Source organism: Arvicola amphibius, chromosome 9, assembly GCF_903992535.2.
Source record: "Arvicola amphibius chromosome 9, mArvAmp1.2, whole genome shotgun sequence".
Classification (NCBI taxonomy): Eukaryota; Metazoa; Chordata; class Mammalia; order Rodentia; family Cricetidae; genus Arvicola; species Arvicola amphibius.
The window spans coordinates 122,922,760-122,942,354 of NC_052055.2; the positions used below are offsets into that span (position 1 = coordinate 122,922,760).

General features: G+C 55.8%; 2 protein-coding genes across 2 annotated transcripts; one reads left to right on the forward strand and one right to left on the reverse strand.

The window, feature by feature from the left end:
• Positions 1-3,921: 3,921 nt before the first annotated feature.
• Positions 3,922-10,007, reverse strand: LOC119823917 (gametogenetin-binding protein 1-like). The gene is made up of 6 exons (XM_038344031.1): positions 9,544-10,007; positions 8,670-8,794; positions 7,694-7,788; positions 7,403-7,574; positions 5,614-5,753; positions 3,922-4,106 (listed from the first exon to the last, which is right to left on the reverse strand). The coding sequence occupies exons 1-6, from the start codon at positions 10,005-10,007 to the stop codon at positions 4,053-4,055; spliced, it is 1,050 nt and encodes a 349-aa protein (XP_038199959.1). The 3' UTR covers positions 3,922-4,052.
• Positions 10,008-10,763: 756 nt separating this feature from the next.
• Positions 10,764-19,369, forward strand: Bak1 (BCL2 antagonist/killer 1). Its single transcript, XM_038344032.1, has 6 exons — positions 10,764-11,001; positions 13,761-13,849; positions 15,581-15,716; positions 15,948-16,091; positions 17,853-18,033; positions 18,115-19,369. Exons 2-6 carry the CDS (start codon positions 13,792-13,794, stop codon positions 18,217-18,219), a joined length of 624 nt encoding a protein of 207 aa, XP_038199960.1. The 5' UTR covers positions 10,764-11,001; positions 13,761-13,791; the 3' UTR covers positions 18,220-19,369.
• The last annotated feature ends 226 nt before the right edge of the window (positions 19,370-19,595 follow it).

The window sequence follows — 19,595 nt, forward strand, 5'->3', positions numbered from 1 at the left end:
GCAGCCGGCCCTGGTGATGCTTGCCTGTCACCCCAGTATTTAGGAGGTGGAGATAAGAGGAGGATCGGTTCATGGCCATCAAATCCAGGGGTGGGGTAGTGGCCCCGGGGTGCACAGGCACAGACCGGATCCTTCGCCTTCACTTACAGTCCCGTGGCTAGTCCGCTCAGCCCCCGTCTGTGTGGCTCACGACCTGACTGGGAACTTCATTTGCAGACAGGAGCCCCTGCAGCCTACTGACAGGCTGTGTTCATCTGTGCCTTGGGCACCGGAAACCACAGCAGAAACTTGCACGGTTGGGTGGCTGCATTGCTCACGCTTCTCCGAAGATGCTGTATGGCCTGCAGCCTGCCCACCACTCCCCAGCTATGGGCCCACACATGCGACCCTTCCAATGCTCCATGCCCCAGGCCTTGTGTTCCAAGAGACACCATCCAAGGAACTAGATCACCACTTTATACAGGAACAGCCCAGAGGCAACCCAACCTAGTTCATTTGTTTGGAGAGGGGTTGAGACAGGGTCTCAGGTAGCCCAGGCTGGCCTTCAAGCCCTGGGCTTGCAGGTGTGTGCGCCCCTATGCCCAGCCAAAGGTGGAGGACTCCACTCTCCAGTGCCTAAAACTGAGCGGGAAGCAGGGGCTCACTGGTGAGTTGTTCTGAGGATCCTTCTGGTATGTACTGCCATTCTGGCTTTTCATTTTGAAATACTACTTGTTTGTTTTGGAGATATCCCAGGCTGGCCCCAACTTGCTGTGTAGCCAAGGGTGACCTTGAACTTCTGATCCTCCTGCTTCTACCTGCCAGTGTGTTGGGATTATAGACCGCCATCACGCCACCACCAAAGGCCACCATCACCAGAGAAGTCACCATCACCAAGGCTACACCACCAGACACTCAGGTCACATTGTGCTGGGATGGAACCCAGGGGGGCACTGAGCTTTACAGGCAAACTCTCTAACCCTGAGACACAAGTGCCCCTCTTTAAGGACGGTCTGTGAGGCAGCAGGATCCTTTTTGGCTCTTCACCAGCCTACGTGAAGAGCCTGTGGTTTTCCCATTTCACGCTCATGAACACAACACGGATTTAGTGTGTCTATGTGGGGGGAGGGGACTGGTCTGTGGTCACATGAGTTGGTCACAGTGAGAGCGGCTTCCAGACCCTTGATGTGCCCTGTCATGTTGTCCTGGATCCTTCCCACAATCCTCACCTGTTCCTCCTCTCCAGTTGGAGATGGAGGGCTGGTGGCTGCTCACTCACCAGGAGAGGCTGGGGCATCAGCTCCCCTGGAAGTCCTGCCGACCCACCAGGCCCTCAGCTCCCAAGTGCCCCCACCTGAGGCCTCCACTGAGGCCCAGAACATCCCTAGTACGGGACTTGGAGATGTTAACCTTCCACTGCACGGTACAACACGGTACAATATGGTGAGCCGCACACAGGGACAAGCATGGGCAGAAACACTTGAGGTCCAGCAGAGAGAGACTGAGGTGGGAGAAACCTAGAATGACAGGCTTAGCATTCTCTGTCCCCAGCAGCCCAATGCTACAACCTGACCACAGGCGGTCCCGTTGGTTCAAGTGAGCAAAGTGGAGGCTGCTCCCTGCCTGGTGTGCTGAGCCAGGCAGACATTTCAGAGTCCAGCCATGGAGCCTGCGCAGTGACACCAAAGGCCTCCTGGATCTCACACCCAGCTTTGAGACCCTCTAGTCTCCAGGTTGAACCCAGGGGTGTCTGAAGGCTTCTGCTCATTGCCAGGGACTCCCCAGTCTACAGCAGCTCCTCGTTCAGAAAGTCTGCCGTCATCACCACATGTGCCAAGCCAGGCCTCCCTCAGAAGCCAGTCCTGGACCCCTCAGGGCTGGGAAGAGGCCTCATGCCTGTGCCAACACACACACACACACACACACACCCTCTTCCTGACCCCCAGACAGTACCAGCCCATTCCCGAGCCCCAGTCTTTGTGGTTCACGGGAACCCTGAAGGAGAGGGAGACAAACAGGGGGCTACCTCACAGACGCAGCAGAGGAAGAGGAGGAGAGGAAAGGGCCACAGGGGCGTTGTACAATGAACCAAGTCTTTACCCCAGGGGGTCTATATGCTCCCTATGAACCCTGCTGCCAGTCAAGGCCTCGCCCTGCCCTTCCCATTGCGCCCTCACTTGAAGGAAGTGATTAGCAGAGCAATTAGGGCACAGGTGAGTCATCTGGTCACAAGGCGGCCTCCTGGCTGACTCAGCACAGCTGGCCCTCCACCAGCCTCCAGCTCAAGACTCTGAGTCAAGGCCTCCATGGGCCCTGGCCAGGAAGCCTTGGAGAAAGCTCCTGGCCCCCAAAGTGTCCCTAGCTGTTTCCAAACATCGCCTACCTCCCCCACAGTGATGGCTGGGTCATAAATGGGGTCCCTCCCCATTCAGTGAGCCAGGCAGTATTCTACCATCCCAAGGATGTGGCCCCTCACCAGACACCAGCAGACAGTCACTATGATTGATCACTGTGACTTCAGTGTGGCCAAGCCAGGCACGGTGGCACTCAGCTGGAAACCCAGCACTCAGGCAGAGACTGACCCGAAGGCCTGCCTGGCTTCCTTCCTCTGGCCTCTGGCGATAGTATACCTTAGCTGATGCTGGTCTTCAGCTCTGTAACCCACTGAGGTGGGAGGTGGGGGTAACACAGACAAGTTTCTGCAGGGAGGCTCAGAATTTGGGCCTGGGAGAGGAACAGGTACCCTCTGTGATAGCAGGGACCCCTGGACCACAGCACTAACTGGTATCCCAGGAAAACAGGATGGAGACCCCCCCTCCGTGCCCAAGTTCCCTTACCTCTGAATTTAGGCAGCACTGGGTCTCTATACTCTGGGCCTCCCCAGAAGCCACATGGCACTGAAGTGCCCAGTCATGACCAGGGGTCAACATCTAGTCTGGGAAGACATTTCCCCTACTGTCTGTTAGTTTCAGGTGTCAGTTTGACACACTGGGAAGAGGGAACCCCATCTGAGGGATTGCCTCCCTCAGGCCTGCCTGTGGAGATGCTTTGCCCAGCCAGCTGTGGGCAGTGGTTTGCTTGGGCAGGTGGTCCTGTGCTGTGTAAGAAACACGCTGCTCCTGCGGAGGACTGGACTCTGGTCCCCATCAACCACATAGGGGCTGCTTGCAACGGTCTGTAACGCCAGCTCCAGAAATCTGACACCTCCTCCAGAGCCGCAGCCACCTGTTCTCAACAGATGCACACACCATACACGTGTGCACTCATGCACAAACGCACACATACACACGTGCGCGCACACACATACGCACATGCAAGACTTAAAATAAATCTTAAAAGAAAATAAAAGGTAGCTGAGAAAAGCAGAGGAGATAAGCCCGTAGCACTGCCCCTCCCTGGCCTCGGTTCAGTTCTTGCCTCTGGGTTCCTGCCTTGAGTACCCGCCCTAACTCCCCTCCACAAGGGACAGCAAACTCCAAGATGAAATAAACTTGCTTTTGGCCATGTGTTTTATGACAGCAGCAGAACAGAAGACAGACCAGGCTCAGGAGACCCTTCCTCGCCTGCTCCCTCCCCCAGTAGCCCTCCCAGCCAGCTCTCCTGAAGCAGGTCCCTGCAGTTCAGGGCCCCTTTCCTGGCTTTGTCCCTGAGCTGGCTGGGCAGGAACTTCCTGTTGGGAGAATTCCCGGATCCTCCTGGTAAGGACACAGTGTAGCCTGGGAGAGAGGGAAGTTGGGGACTCTCCTTCTGGCTGGCTGACTGGCAGGCAGCACCCCCAGGTTAGCCCAAATCCTCCTGCCTACCTGGCCCTGTGCCCAGAGGTGGCCCCATGCTAGCTGCTCTGCAGGCATGAATTAGGGACTAGATAGAGACCCTAATAACCGGGTTCGCTCAAGGAGTGAGGCAGACGGGTGGTGGCCGATGATAGACAGCCCAGGAAGCTAATGGCAAACTAAGCTTTTATTAAGAACATCATCTACCAGAGTTTGATGGGTAGAGACAGCGGTGGGCAGGCCCACCACCCAGGGCCACAGGGGTGTGGGCGCCGCCGCAGGCTCCTGCCGGCAGGGGCCTCACTCCGGAGGAGGCCAGTTCCCCATCTCATCCATTTCCTCCAGGAGCAGGTGCTGTGGGCAGACACGGGCAAAGAAAGATAGTCCCGGCTCTGCATCCGGAACCTTCCCATCTACCCTCCCTTAGTTCACCCTGGCCACCTTTTCCAAACTTTCCCCACCACCCCAAAGCTGACCCCAGATTCACCAACCCTGAGCCAGCTACCCGCATAATGCAGGAATACTTCAACCTCTGGTTCCTTGAAAGCTAGGGACCCAGACGTCCCCCTTTCCCTTTGTCTGCATACTCTTTCTTCTAGCCGAACGGAGCTTAACGTCCATCCCTCAGGTCCCTGGCATTTTCCAAAAGCTGAGCAGCAATCTCCCCACCGCTGCCCCCCTTAGCAGTGGCTCTAAGGGCAGAGGAAGGGAAAATGTGGCGGGGAGAGGATGGACTTTGAAACACCCACTACGGAAGGCAGGAGTCGAGGATGTACCTCTGAACCCCCAAAGAGAGGACTGGGGGCCCCATGAGCATTATCCAGAAACTCCCAAGTCTCCTGGTGCTGCCAATGCTAGCCCAGGGCTGTGAGCGCAGGACAGGAAGGGCAGGTGGGCTCACAAGGTCCTGGAGGAGGACAGACCCCAGGATTGGAGCCCTTCTGTATGAGGGGAAAATCCAGTGCCCACACAACTTGGGTGGTTAGGGGTGTGGGGGCGTCAGGCCACGGGCATGAGGGTAAGCTTAGGATGTCCTTAGTGCCCAGCAGGTGTGAAATCCTGGCAGAGCCAGCCATTGTGTCCTCCTGTGTCGACCTGTGTCCCCTTCCACACCCCCACACCCCCAACACACACACACACACACACACACACACACACACACACACACACACACTGAGGAGCCTGTGAAACCTGTCACAGAGTCTCAGCCGGTCCCTGCAGAGGTCAAGGACCAAAGTCAAGATGACACAGCAGAATGGTCTGACTGGACTCCTGTGTGAGCTGGGGATTCTTCCCTTTTGTGAACCACAGACCGTCAGGGCAGAGAGTCCCATGAATCATAGAGGGGACAGAAACTGACTCGGAACTGGCGTGGTGACATGCGGTTGCTCCCCAGAGCCTGTGTGTGTCTGTGGGCTTTGGTGTGGATGAGAGGGAACAGGAAAAGATACGTGTAGTTCAAATGCAAGCCCATCTTGATAAATCCAGCCCTGGGGAAGTAGAGGCAGTAGGAATAGGAGCCCAAGGCCAGCCTCTGCTACTACAGTCAGGCTAGCCTGGGCTACAAGAGCCCAGCTCAACAAACAACAAAAGAGGGAAAATATTGGTTCAAGTGAGAACTGTTGCATATGTTTGCACGTGTGTGTGCATGTGTGCACGTGTGTGTGGTGCGTGTGCATGCATGCGTGCATGCGTGCATGCCTGCACACGTGAGTGCACTGCTCCCAGAAAGAGGGTAGTATCTCAGACCCACCTCTAGAAGAGTCTAGGCAGTAGGGGCTGCAATCAAGGCCCAGGGTGAGATAAGGGGCCCTCACCCCACTTTCAGGAGTTAGCCAATTAGATGGGCACCCGGGCATACCTGGCCGTCTACCATGCCAGCCTCCTCCAGCGTGATGTCGGGCTGGGTGAGCAGCTCCCGGCCCTCCGGGTTGCCCACCTTCCAGAGGCGGGACTCCCGTCGTACTGCCAGAATCTTCTTTAGCTCTGACTCCACGAAACCTTTGAGGCAAAGAGGTGGGCTGAGTGTTGTGGGGACAGACGTCTGGACAGACATTGCTGCTCTTCTTCCTGGCATGTGTCCCCTAGCACCCACAGACCCTCAAAAGCCACCAGGTTTCCTGTGATGCTCATGGTAACCAGCTCCTGGGCAGGCAGCTGCAGGTAGGGTGGGGGAGGCTGGTCCCCAGAAAGGCTGGAACAGAACCCTGGGACCTTCAGCTCAGGAAACTGAGGCAGAGTCTGGCGGTGGGGGCACACTCCTTTAATGCCAGCCCTTGGAAGGCAGAGGCAGGCGGATCTCTGTGAGTTCGAGGCCAGCATGGTCTACAGAGTGAATTCCAGGACAGGCTCTAAAGCCACACAGAGAAACCCTGTCTCAAGAAAAAAAAAAAAAAAAGGTGAGGCAGGAGGATCACAAATTCAAGGGTAGCTAGACAACTTCATAAGAATGTCTAAAATAATAAAAACAGATTCCTCAACCCCTAAATCCCATGAGATGCTCAAAGAAGTTATTTGAACATGAGCAGAGGCTCGCAGGACCCTGACTCACGGCCTGGGCTAGGCATCAGGGTCTAAAGCAGAGGGCAGTGTGCTCGGACAAGGCCCTCAACCAGCAGGGAGTTGGTGCCGTCTCCAGTAAATTGTGTGTTTGGGGCTGGATGGGATTGAAGGGTGCTGGCAACCTCAGAGGGCTCTGTATTGCTGGTTACCTGGTGTGTGGACAATCGAGGCCACACATTTGACATGACTGAGCGCACAGGAGAAATGGGGTTTCTCATCCCTGCATTCTCAGAGTGTGGGGCAGGCAGAGCCTGCCGGGCAATCTCCACTGTATAGCCACCCCCTTCCTCAGCCCTGCCATCCAGGCCAGCTCCTGTAAAGTCTTCAGGTACCTGAGCCAGGCACAGCTTCTCCGGCACCCCTGGGCTCCTCCTGCAGTGGGGGCGGGAGGCTGCTCCTAGGCAGGGTGTGAAGTCCCAGCTCTGTCGATAGTAGCTGTGTGCCTTGGGCAAGTTACTGAACCTCTTTGTGCTTCAATTCCCACAGTCAGTGGCATCAAATAACTTGTGACGTCACTTCAGAGGTGTCAATTCACATTTTTAAAGAACGGCCCTAGTAATGGCTGTGTAAGCACACACAACATCTTGGGGGTATTTTGGCTATTGTTGTGTTTGGGTTTTTTTTTTTGTTGTTGTTGTTGTTGTTTGCTTGTTTGTTTTTTAAAGTGTGTATCTGTGCACAGCTGCCTGTGGAAGCCAGAAGAGGGCTGGAGTTGGAATCACTGGCAGTTGTGGGCCACCCAGCGTGGGTGCTTGGGACTGAACTGGGGTTCTCTGCAAGAGTAACAAGCGCTCTTAACCGTGAGCGCCCTGGCCAGGCCTAATGAATCAACAGCTGTTGTCAGATCCTACCCAGAGACGGCTATGGGGCTGCTGAGCTGGAACCAGGCTTGGAGGTGTTCTCCCTCAGGCAGGAGCTGGGTGGGGCGAGTTGGGGGCGGTGCTTGTGTGGTCCCGCTGGACCCCAGCTAAGCCTGGAGGTCAACCGACAGTGCGGCCGCCAAGTCAGGCACCGTAGGTCTCTGCTGCCACCTTGTGGTCAGTGCTCGCGTTTCTTCCCTCAGCCACCGGCCAAAGCCGGACTCTTACCCACTGTATCCGTGGCCCTAAACATCTTCTGGAGCTGAGACTGGGAGGTGGCAGTGACGTGCGGGGCACACAGCTTGAGGTAGCTGTCCTCCTCTGCTTCTTCTCGCTCCCCTTTCTCCTCATGGGACAAGTCGTCCTTGAGAGGAAACTGAGGCACCCCTGGTCTCTGAGCCTGTGGAGAGAGAGGGTCAGGACTCCAGGCCTGTGTCCCTTCCTCCCCAAACCAGGAAACAAGAGGGGGCAGTTCCCAGCTCAAAAGGGAGAGAGACCCTGGGACCCAGCCCCGCTGACCTTGGCCATGGCTGACTTCTGCAGTTGTTTGTATAAGCCAAGGAGATAATTCCATGGGGTGGACCCCACCTTGCAGGAGGTCAGCCTGAGGTCTCCTGTGAAGAATCCGTTGGTGAGGCTGGCAGCAGGTTGATGAGCCGTCTCAGAGGGAGAGGGGAGGCCCTGAGGGTGGGGCTACCCCTTCTGATGTTTTTTTCCTTTTGTTAATTTTGTTCATTACACTTTTATTTCTTTATCTTGGGTACACACCGTGGCGTGTGTACAAGGGGTCACAAACAGCTTATATGAATCTGTTCTCAGCTTCTAGCCTGTGAGTCACAAGAACGCGGGTCCTCGAGCTTGGCAGCATCCCCTTTTACCTAAAGACCCACCTCACTGCCCCGTGGTCTTATTGCATTTTGTGGATTTGTTTTGCTTTGTGTTTTGGAGACAGCAGCTCACGAAGCCCAACCTCCAGCTCTGCTATGTAGCCAAGGCTGGCCCCGAACTTCTGACTTCCTGCCTCTGCCTCCTGGGGGTTCCAAGTGTGGGTCACTATGCTTAGCTGTGCTGTTGCTATGACTTTTCTTGTTGAGAAGTATGTCCCTGTGAAGCTGGGCGGACCTTGGACTTGTGGCAGCTCTCTTTCCTCCCTCCAAGTGCTGGACAGTGCCTACTGTGTGCCAGATGCAGCCAGCCACTGCACCCGGCTGTGTCCTGTGTTAACAGAATCCCTACTGAGTGCCAGGCCCAGCCAGCCACTGCACCCAGCTCTGTGTTGGGTCCCGCTCTGGTCCTTGACAAACAGCATCTCACTGATGCCTCTGAGACAGGAACTATTCGGTTTTCACCTTATAGACGAGGAGTATGGGGCAGAGAGGTTCAGCAAAGCTCCACTGTCATCTCAAGTTATGGCTCATGTCCTGCGGGGCTCCCCACCCCAAGAGGTCCTAAGAGGAGAGGTGTCCATTTCTGCCTCTCCAGCTATCATACTTACCAATCTCAATTAGGCAGGGCCCCTCCTCTTCCTCTTTGACCAAGGCCCCAGGGGTGAGTGCCAGTGGTCCAGGAACCCACTGCAGGCTTCCTTGTTCTGCCTCCAGGGCCTGAGCAAAGTGCTCCCTAATCCCAAAGCACAATCAGGTGAAGAAGTCAGGGGACCCCCAGAGATGTGGCCATGCCCTGACCCACCTGGGGTCTCTTCACAGATCTGTTTGACCTGCCCTCCTCTCTCCCAGGCCCCTGCTCTGTTCCTACCTGAGGGCGGGAGGAAGTGGGGAGCTGGGTACCTTTCACCCAGGGAGTAGCTGCAGAGACCAGGAAGGGAGGGTGACCTGGCAGGCTGGGAGCACTAGGCTACAGAAGGGGCTGAGAACAGAGGCGCCAGCTCTGTCGCACCTGCCCGGTACATCCCTTCGTCATCTCTATGACTGTGTTGTTTTGCTGTTGTTTGGTTTCTCAAGACAGGGTTTCCCTCTCTAGTTCTGGCTGTCCTAGAACTAACTCTGTAGACCAGGATGACTTCAGACACGGAAGTGCTGCCTGTCTCTGCCTTCCTTGTGCTGTGATTAAAGGCTTGGACCACCATGCCTGGCTATTACTGCTAGGGACGAACCCCAGGGGTTGGAGTACACAGTGCTCCACCTGTGAGCCCCACTCCAGCTCCCCCTTTCATCTTTGGTGCTCAATCCACAGTCCAGACACCATCCCCACATCGGCTGATCCCTCCCTCCCCTTGGCACTACCGCTCAGCAGGACTTCACTCTTTAGGACCCCTTGCCCCAACCCTTCACCAGCCATGGGCCTCCAGCCTGTACCCTGCTCTCTCTGGACAATGCCCTCCCCCCCCACACACAGCCCCAGCCCCTCACCTGTCTGAGGCCTCTGAGGCCCCAGAGGCCTCCCCTACTGTCTCTTTTTCCTCTCCTTTCTTCTCAGACAGGTGTCCCAGAACCTCCGTGATTTCTCTGGTGGGGACTGATGTCACCTCTACACCCTGGGCCTGAAGCTTCAGGGTATCATTGGAGGTGAGGGTCTGGGACCTCATATCTCCAGTGCCCAGCCCAAAGGCATCATGCGGCGGCACGTTTGAGGGAGCTACAGAGAGGTCCCTGGGTACCACTGCGTGTAGCCTTGGCCCCCTCCTCCAGCGACCTCCCCGGGGGCCAATCCTTGGGGAGACAACCTCCTGCTCTTGTGAGGGACTGGGCCGGCTTCTGGCCAAGGACTTGTTAGAACTCCCTTTGCTCCCGACCAGGCTTCGGAGAAAGCGCAACACGGAAGAGCAGCCCAAGATTCGTGACCGTGACCGAGGGGTCCGAGCCTGGGCTGCCATCCTGAGAGGGACCTTGACTCAAGAAGCCATGGTAGGCAGCCAGCCCAGGACCAACTGCTAATAGAAACCTCCAGTTGGAAATCTCCAGGAGTTCTAGAAGGCGAGGGAGAGGTGGGGGCGGGGGAAGAATGACTCGGAGCAGTGGGGAGGGGGGTGCTGCTGGGAGGAGAGGGGTACAGGGAGCCAGCCAGGGTCTGGAGACTGAGGGAAGGCGAGACACAGGAAAACTGTACCCTGTGTGGTCCTCGCTGGGGAGGACAGGAGCCCTTCCCTCTGTGCTGGGAGGGCACGGAGCCTGAGAACAGTACTCCACACACGCCTGTCTCTTTAGAGTTTATTCTGTGCTTGAGGTCAGTCCCTGAGGTCTGGCAGGGTCAGGTGACAGCACAGATTCTACTGAGTCTTTTTCTTCCCCGTCCTCCCTTCTTTCAGGGTGTCATGTAGCACAGGCTGGCCTCCATTTCCTGATCGTCCTGCCTTAGCCTCCCGGGTGCTGCGATGGTGGGCCTGCATCACCACCCCCAGCTCCGTGCTGGTTTTTGTTGTTGTTTGTGTTTGTTTGCCAATGGTGGGAGAAGATGGAGGGTGAGGGCCTGGAATCAGAGCCGGGAAATGCAGCGAAGAGTCGGCTTCCCCCTTGGCTGGGACCAGGGAGGCGCGGGAGGCCGCAGGCCAGCTGCTTTCATGCCTGGCCCACAGGACCTGCGTCCAGGCAGCAGAGTCCCTGTGCATCTGCATCCGGCGGCCATCGAGCAACTTCCTCTAGAGGGAGCTGATCACTGCCGAGAGCAGCTGGCTCCTCTATGGTCACAAAGTCGCGAGGCTTCCTGGGCCAAGAGACAGCCCGAGGCGGCTTCCAGACACCGTGAATTCACTGACGCTGGTTTCTACAAGTCAGGCCTGAAACCTTGCCCCTGGGATCAGCCACCAGACTCTCGGGATCTTTGTTCTTCAGACTGCTGAGCCCTCCCACATCTGGACCAGAACCGCACAGGTACGTTGGCAGCCAGTGCCAAACTCCATCTTCCTAATCCTGGCACCTCCGGCCCAGGGTGGGGCAGAAAGCCCCGTCGGGTGGGAACGAGCTGAGGAGGGAAGCCTTCAAGTTTCCCTGGGTGGTCCTCAAAGCCATGCTGGTGGTCTGCTCCAAACAGGGCCACCTCCAGCTGAACACCAGAAAGCTTCCCTTCTTGGCCAGGCTCTCATGGCCCTGGATGCCAGGCAACTGGGACTTTTGTTATCTGGAAGGAGGGGAGGGTGAAGGTCAAGGAGAGAGACAGAAATGTCACAGTTGCTCCCCCGTGCTGTCGCAGGACCCCTAGACCCATTCTAGGTACAGCCTAGTGGTTGGTTGTGGGGAGCACACATCATGGGTCCAGCAAGTGGATGTAATGGGAAGTCAGGTCACTTGGATGGTGGCCAGGTGGCCCAGGCCAGCATGGACTGTGGGGGCTGTTGAGAGCCCACCTGCTCCCCAACAGCAAGCCTCCAGGTGGCTTTCTGAGGATGGAGTCAGCATCCCCTGGCCCTGGTGGCCTGAGACTACCGAGCTGAAGAACAAGGGCAGCAGGAAGAGCCCCCTATTCTGGAAGGAGCGGCTGGGTGGACCACGCTAGGCAGAGGACTGTCTTAATGAGGCCTAGATTGCAGGGACGAGGAGAGGGCCTGCTCACCCTGAGTCCAGCACTGATGAGGAAGGCAGCCAGCCCTGCAACCCCTTTCTGAGAGTAACTTTCTAAATTAGCCTCATCCAGCCTGAGCTGGACAAAGGTGAGGTGGGCGCCCAGTCCCAGGCAGCTAGGGGGCTACTGGGCTTGGTCCGAGGTGAGTCTGCACCCTCTTCACTGACAGGAAGGTCACTTCCTGAAGTGATGGAGGCAGCTTGGGAAGGAGGGGGACTCTTGGAAGGGGACGCAAACTGAAAGCGAAAGGTGGCCCGCTCAGGAAATAACTGTCGACACCAGCTGCGCACGGCCAAGACCGGTCAGAGAGGAAAACGGGCTTGGGTGTGGCGTGGTAAAGGACACCTATAATACTAGCACACCAGCGTCTGAAGCAGGAGGATCTCCTGGCTAGTGAGAACCTGCCTAACATAGATAGATAAATAAACCAATAACCGAAAGAAAACACGGTTAGCACCGACATGTAGGGGTGAGGTGTGAGGCAGGCTGGGGAGGCTGTGAGGGGTCCCATGGTGTAGGGGTGTGGTGTGAGGCAGGCTGGGGACACTCTAAGGGGTCCCAGCTCACTTCTGTGCAGGCTGTAATTGGAAGAAGCGATGCCCTGGGAACAAACCATGAAGTAAGCCCATGAAGTAAGCTGAGCTGAGATGTAGCTGAGCTGGGAATATGCATGGCCAGCGCACACAGTCCTGGATTTGATCCCAGCACACCTGGAATCTCAGCACTCACATAGTGGAGGCAGGAGGATCATTCTCTGACCTATACTCAATTTGAGGCCAGGGTGGGCTACGTGAGACTCTGTCTCAAAAGACAAAAACAGAAAAATCTGGGCCAGTGAGAGAGCTCAGCAGGCGAGGGGCTTGCTGCCAAGTGTGACAGTCCAGGTTCTGTCCCTGGAACCCACGTGAAGGAAGCAGGGAGCTCACTCCTGAAACCGGTCCTCTGACCTCTACATATATCTCATGAGACACGCACACACAGACACATTAAAAATATATAAATCCAGGTTAAAAAACAAAACAAAAGCCGGCGGTGGTGGCTCACGCCTGTAATCCCGTCACTTGGGAGGCAGAGGCAGGCGGATCTCTGAATTCAAGGCCAGCCTGGTCTGCAGCCAGTGCTACACAGAGAAACCAAACCAAACTCTGCAAGACAAATGTCTTCCTCTGACCTTGTGGTACAGGTAGGTACTCACGTCTTTCTGTCCTGAATTTTCCAGCCTATAACACAGGTGCAAGGGTGCCAGCTGCACCTGCATCGTGGGAGTTTTCTTTTCTTTCTTTTTTTAGTTTTAGAGACTGGATCTCATTAGGTAGCCTTGGCTGGCCTGGGACTGCATGTGTAGACCAGACTGGCCTAGAACTCACTGTCTCCCAAGTGTTAGGATCAAACACATCACAACCATCCAGTTATGTCTATTCTCAACACACAACACAACCAAGTTCTCCTATGTGTCAGGAGTGTGTAGTAGACTCAAGAGTTTGTCCCAGGCTCTTTGGGGAAACAAGTATGACTCCACCATAGCCATGGGGAAGTAGACCTGGAGGAAGGCCTTCGTGGCTGGGAGGTGGCAGGCTGAGGAAGGGGTGGGCAGCCTCGGAAACAGCAGAAGGGTCCCCCAGTCTGTCAAAGCAGCCTCACCCTGTCTTCAAGCGACTGTGACAGAAATGAGAATCTTCAAGGCAGGGCTGGGCCACAGCCTCCTGAAGGTCTCACCTAGCCCGGTCTCTGGGGGCTTCCTCAAGTTTATGTGTCTCCCCTAAGGCTTCCAGCCAGGCGCTGAGTTCCCGCTGCTCCCAGGGGATACCACCAGATGCTCCCAGAGGACTGCAAAGTCTCCCTGGCAGTGGGAGAAGTGGGGTTCCCTCACTCCTGCCAGACAACCACTCTGTCTGGGGTCTCCAGCCAGAATCTCTGCTTGCTCTCTTTCTTCCTTCCCTCCCTCCTTCTCTCTTTTCTTCATTCCCCCTCCCCCTTAGAAACAGGCCTTGAACTCAGGGATCCACCTACCTCTAATTAGAGGCGTGCCACCACGCCCAGCCTTATCTCTGCTTTTTTTTCTCCTCTGCAGGGTGACATTGCTGTCCACAGAGACCTGAAAGATGGCATCTGGACAAGGACCAGGTCCCCCAAGGGAGGGCTGTGATGACTCCCCTTCTGGTAAGGGTCCTCCTGACCCTCATCATCCCATAAGCACAAGAGTGAGCCAGGCATGGGACTGGTGTGCAGGGGGCGGGGGGCGAGACTTCTCCAGGCACAGGGATGGGATTGGTTGGAGGCAAGGGAGGGAGGGAGGCAGAAGAGTCAGGCCTGGTTGCCCTGTGCTCTCAGTGGGAGGAAGGAGGAAGTGACCTGGTTTATCCCAGTGGGGGTGGGGTGGGGGCAAGATGGCTGCCCTTTAAGTGAACCGGCAGGGGTTGGGGAGTACAGGCTGGTCCCTGGATTGAGGTTCATATCCAGGTCTGTGAGAGAGGGATGTAGTTGCTCATGTCTGCAATCCTAGCACTTGAGAGACTGAGGCAGGATTGGGACAAGTTTTAGGTCAGTCTGTGACTAGGGTGAGGTAGAGACCCTGTCTCAGAGCAAAAACACCAATCCCAGCACTGCGTGGAGGCACACACCTTTAAGCCCAGCATTTAGGAGACAAAGACAGAAGGATCTCTGTGAGTTCGAGGCCAGCCTGGTCTATAAATCAAGTTCCACAGCAAGACCTTATCTCAAAAACTGAAGACAAGGCTGGGCTTTGGTGGTGCACGCCTTTAATCTCAGCACTCAGGAGGCAGAGGCAGGAGCATCTCTGTGAATTCAAGGACAGCCTGGTCTACAGACAGAGGGAGTTCCAGAACAGATAGGACTGTTAAACAGAGAAACTCTGTCTTGAAAAACCAAAAAACCCTGAAGACAGAACCCACCATCCTTCGGCTGCCTGAGGCTCCTGATGTCAGTTTGGTTTCCTCTAAGGGCTGGAGAATCGTCCATCTGGACGCTCAGGAGCCCAGTTCTGCAGTTTGGCTCTTTAGGAGAGCAGAATAGGTAGAATGAGCATACATTACGAGCAGGACTTAATAGATTGGGATACGTGATCCAATAAAGGCCACCTATACACTAGGGAGGCTGAGAACCTGGGAGCTGCTTGTTCCACAGTGGGGGGAGGGGCTCAGCAGTCCCAGTTCATCTAGTGCTGAAGCCGTAGAGGATTCCCGTGTGAGCTCTGATCTCAGTGCACAGTGGAGGATTCCTGTGTGGGCCCTGGTCTCAGTGCACAGTGGAGAATTCCCGTGCGGACCCTGGTCTCAGTGCACAGTAGAGGATTTTGCACAGGCCCTGGTCCACAGCAGAAGGCTGAGGTTGCTGGGTTCTATAACAGTGAAAGCAGCAATGTCAGGGTAGATGTACTTACCAACAGGCAGTGGGAATGGGCAGATAGTGGGGGAGGGGCCAGCAGCGGGGGAGGGTGGGCATTGGGGGAGGGCTGGCATCTAAGGAGGGCGGGCAGAGGGGGATGGAGGGCGGGGGGATGGGGGGAGGGTTGGCGGAGGGGGGGTGGGCGGGAACTGGTACTGCCACTGAAAGGTGAGTGAGCTCACTGTGGGGAAGGCCTTCCCCACTCAGTCTATCCTTCTGGAAAACACCATCAGATCTACCCAGAGGTGACTCTAGCTGGTTCCAGATCCACTGACTTGACAACCAAGATGAACAGCTCCTCTCTGTCCAGCTGCATGATCTCGTGTACATGATTTGGCCATGTGTGCCTCAGTTTCCCTGTCTGTGGGCTGGAGCTCATTTACATGCCAGGACAGTCATGAGGAATGGACGGTCACAGAACACCGTGGGGGTGGGGGAGGCTGCTGGGGCCGCCTTCTCTCGCTGACGCGCAGTTCTGACCCCCAGAACAGCAGGTTGCCCAGGACACGGAGGAGGTCTTTCGAAGCTTCGTTTTTTACCTCCACCAGCAGGAACAAGAGACCCAGGGTGCTGCTGCCTCTGCCAACCCCGAGATGGACAACTTGCCCCTTGAACCCAACAGGTAAGCTCCAGCCCCAGGGGTTGGTCCCTGGGAAGGGGGGAACCTAGGCTCCTTTCAGGGTCTGCCTGTTCCTCGCCCCTAATGCAGCTCTCCTGCCCACAAACACTGTCACGGACCTTCAGAGGCGTGGAGCAAAGTCTGCCCTGACCCCACGCTGCCAGAAGAATCCTCCTCTGTCATGAGTCTGGTTCCCAGGGCCAACTTCCCATTCCCCGACTCTCGTTCCCACAGCGTCTTGGGTCAGGTGGGCCGGCAGCTTGCTATCATTGGAGATGACATTAACCGCAGATACGACACGGAGTTCCAGAATTTACTGGAGCAGCTCCAGCCCACAGCTGGGAACGCCTATGAACTCTTCACTAAGATTGCCTCCAGGTACCCATCCCTCCACCCCACATACAGGGGCTCCCTGGCTGGGGACAGTGTCGGGGTGAACTCAGACATGATATCCACCCGTCTCCCCCTCTCTGGGTCCCATTCACTCTTTTGCACACAAGCTCCTGTCTTTTCAGGACTCTGGCACCAACAACTAGTACCCTGGGGTGAAGATGATGCCAGGAGCCCTGCAGTTGGGATGGACCAGTTTCTGTCAATTGTGATTCAGTGGCGTCTAAGAGTCTAAGAGGCCACCTGGTGCCCAGGACAGAGAGTCACTCAATACGTGGCTCGCATCCCAGTGAAGCCTCCTGGGAAACAGAGAATCTTTTTTTTTTTTTAAATTATTTATTTATTATGTACAGTGTTATGCCTGCATGCGTACCTACACCCCAGAAGAGGGCACCAGATCTCATTACAGATGGTTGTGAGCCACCATGTGGTTGCTGGGAATTGAACTCAGGACCTCTGGAAGAGCAGTCAATGCTCTTAACCGCTGAGCCATCTCTCCAGCCCCGAAACAGAGAATCTTAATGTTCCCACTTTCAAACCACATCCATGTTGGTTTAATTTTTGTTGTTTTTTTTTTTGTTTTGTTTTGTTTTTGTTTTTGTTTTTCAAGACAGGGTTTCCCTGTAGTTTCTAGAGCCTGTCCTGGAACTAGCTCTTGTAGACCAGGCTGGCCTCGAACTCAGAGATCCGCCTGCCTCTGCCTCCCAAGTGCTGGGATTAAAGGCATGCGCCACAACCGCCCAGCTGGTTTTTTTTTTTAAATCATTTTTTGTTTGTTTTTTGATTTTTGTTTTTTCTCTGTGTAGCCCTGGCTGCTCTGTATTTGCTCTTGTAGACCAGCTGGCCTCGAACTCACAGAGATCCCCCTGCCTCTGCCTCCCGAGTGCTGGGATTACAAGCGTGTGCCACTGGTGCATAGCTTGATTCTGATCCTCTGTGTAGGGGTGCTCTATCTGCATATACATACATATGTGTGCCAGTTGTGTGCCTGAGGCCAGAGGCCAGAAGAAGGTCTCTGGAGCTGTAGTCACAGATGGCTGTGAGCCATCATGCAGGGGCTGGGATTGAACCCAGATCCTCTGTGAGAGCAGCCAGTGTTCCTAACCACTGAGCTACCTGTCCAGCCCCTTGTTGTTTTTTTTTTTTTTTTTTTTTTTGCAGGGGGGGGGTCTCATGTAGCCCAAGCTGGCCTTGAACTCTTGATCCTCCTACCTCAGCCTGGTGCTAGGATCATTGGCATGTGCCACCAAGCCTGGTTGTATCCGCTGTCCTTTCCCTGAACCGGGAGTCAGTGTCAGGGTAGATCTAGAGGTGGCGGGAAAGGCAGAAGCGGGTGACAGGCTTCAGAGGAGTGCTCAGTGCTGGCATGTCCTGTCCCTGCCCTCAGCTAGGATCCACCCTGTGTTCCAGTGGTTTGGGATCTTTCCTAATCTCTCTGTCCTTTTCTCTCTGCTGTCCCCCGGGCTGCCAGGCCAGCAGCAACCTTCACAGGTAATGTCCTTGCCTCCCGTCTGCCCGCCCTTCCCTCTCTGGACCCTCTTAGCTGAGTCAGTTCCTCACCCTCTTCCTCCTTTCACCTGTGAGACCCAGGCTCTTCCTGACTGGCGGCCACGCCAAGGCCGACTTTCTGACCTGGACTGGCAGCTCAACCATTTAGCTTCCCAGTGCGGGGTGGGGGGGTAAAGGAAGAAGGAAAGAGATGGCCCCCAAAGCGGGCTCTCCATGATCTTTGGAACCCTTTGCCCACAGCCTGTTTAAGAGCGGCATCAGCTGGGGCCGTGTGGTGGCTCTCCTGGGTTTTGGCTACCGCCTGGCCCTGTACGTCTACCAGCGTGGTTTGACCGGCTTCCTGGGCCAGGTGACCTGCTTTTTGGCTGATATCATACTGCACCATTATATTGCCAGATGGATTGCGCAGAGAGGCGGCTGGGTGAGTGTCGGGGGTGGGGACATCCCCCTGCTATTCGGGCTAGTCTAGCCACTCCATAACCCACCCCTTTTCTCCTGACAGGTGGCAGCCCTGAATCTGCGCAGAGACCCCATTCTGATCGTGATGACAATTCTTGGTGTGGTTCTGTTGGGCCAATACATGGTACAGAGATTCTTCAGATCATGACTCCCAGGGAGCCCTTTGGGGCCCCCAGCCTAAACTCCCTACCCCTCTCCCCTGCAACAATCCTCTCCTTCCTCCAAGAGCACAGATGCTTTAGCAAACAGGCCCCCCCCCCGCTTTGGAGACCCACTGCCCAGGGTCCCCAAGGAGGCACGGATACCCCAACATTGCATGGTGCTACTGAGCCCCGTCCTGTCTGAGCGGGGCTGACTGATGCCTTGGAGGCACAGAGACTGGGTACTGCTTCCCAGAAACTTTTTAACGGTTTTTGCTTTTTATACTACCGTTTGAGACACCCCCCACACGCTTTCCTTCCACAAAACCCAAAGTCAGGCATTTGGGGACCTGGGGACCAGTGGTTCTAACCTTTGTTCCCAGACCTCCTGCTACTTTGGAAGGTCAGAACTTGAGAGGGGGCTTGAGCCCAGACTGGCCCTCCCTACACTGGCTCCCCCAGGAATAGGGCTGACTGGAAAGGTGCATGACCTGCTCGGTCCCCCCTACCCCCATTTCTTACTCCCCCAGTTCCATCCCCCATTCTCCCCTTCCCCCTTCCATCCCCTACCCTATCGCATTTTGCCTTTGTGGCTGGACTCTCAGGGATCCCGAGCCCACAGTGGGGGTGGAGGTCAGAGTTCAGACCACAGCTGTCTGAATGTGTTCATCGAGGCCCTCCAAACCTTCGTCCCTTCCTGCCATTCTTCAGTTTTCACCCATCCCCTGGCCCAAGGACCACTGCTTGCAACCTAGTGGGCAGGGGGACCCTCCCCTTCTCCCCAGAGCCCCAGCTGAGCCTGCCTGCCAGGGGGACCTCCTTGACTGAGAGAGGAGCCTAGGACTCTGTTGTTAGGACGGGGGAAGGGGCGACACGCATCTGGAGGTCTCAAGCTAAAGAGCTACACCTGCAGGGGCAATTGTGGATCTGGGTGCAGTGTGACCCCGGGACCTGTGAATACTTGAACCACACCACCACCCATGCTCCTTGTCTGCCTAGGCCCTCTGGGTGGGGTGGGGGTGTCTTCTCTATCTTGCACAACATAGGGGTAAGGCGAGAGAAAATTCTTGATTAAGCCAAATGCAGGGAGGGGAGGCAGACGGGTCCCCCACCTCATCCTCTGACTGTGTCTGGAAATAAACTGTGCAATCCCCCCAACACTCCACCTGGCATTTTTACCCTATGCTAGATTGTGGGAAATTGGGCAGACAGGTGTAATCCTGACTCCATACTACATAAGTCCTTCTACTGAGATTCCAAAATCCTGGGCACGGGGCTGCAGGGGGCTGGAAAATCCGAACAAACCACAGCCAGCCCTCTGTGGCGTCCCCGCCACATCTTAGCCCTTAGTCTCATGCTTTTTTTCTGTGCATTTAGGATGGGG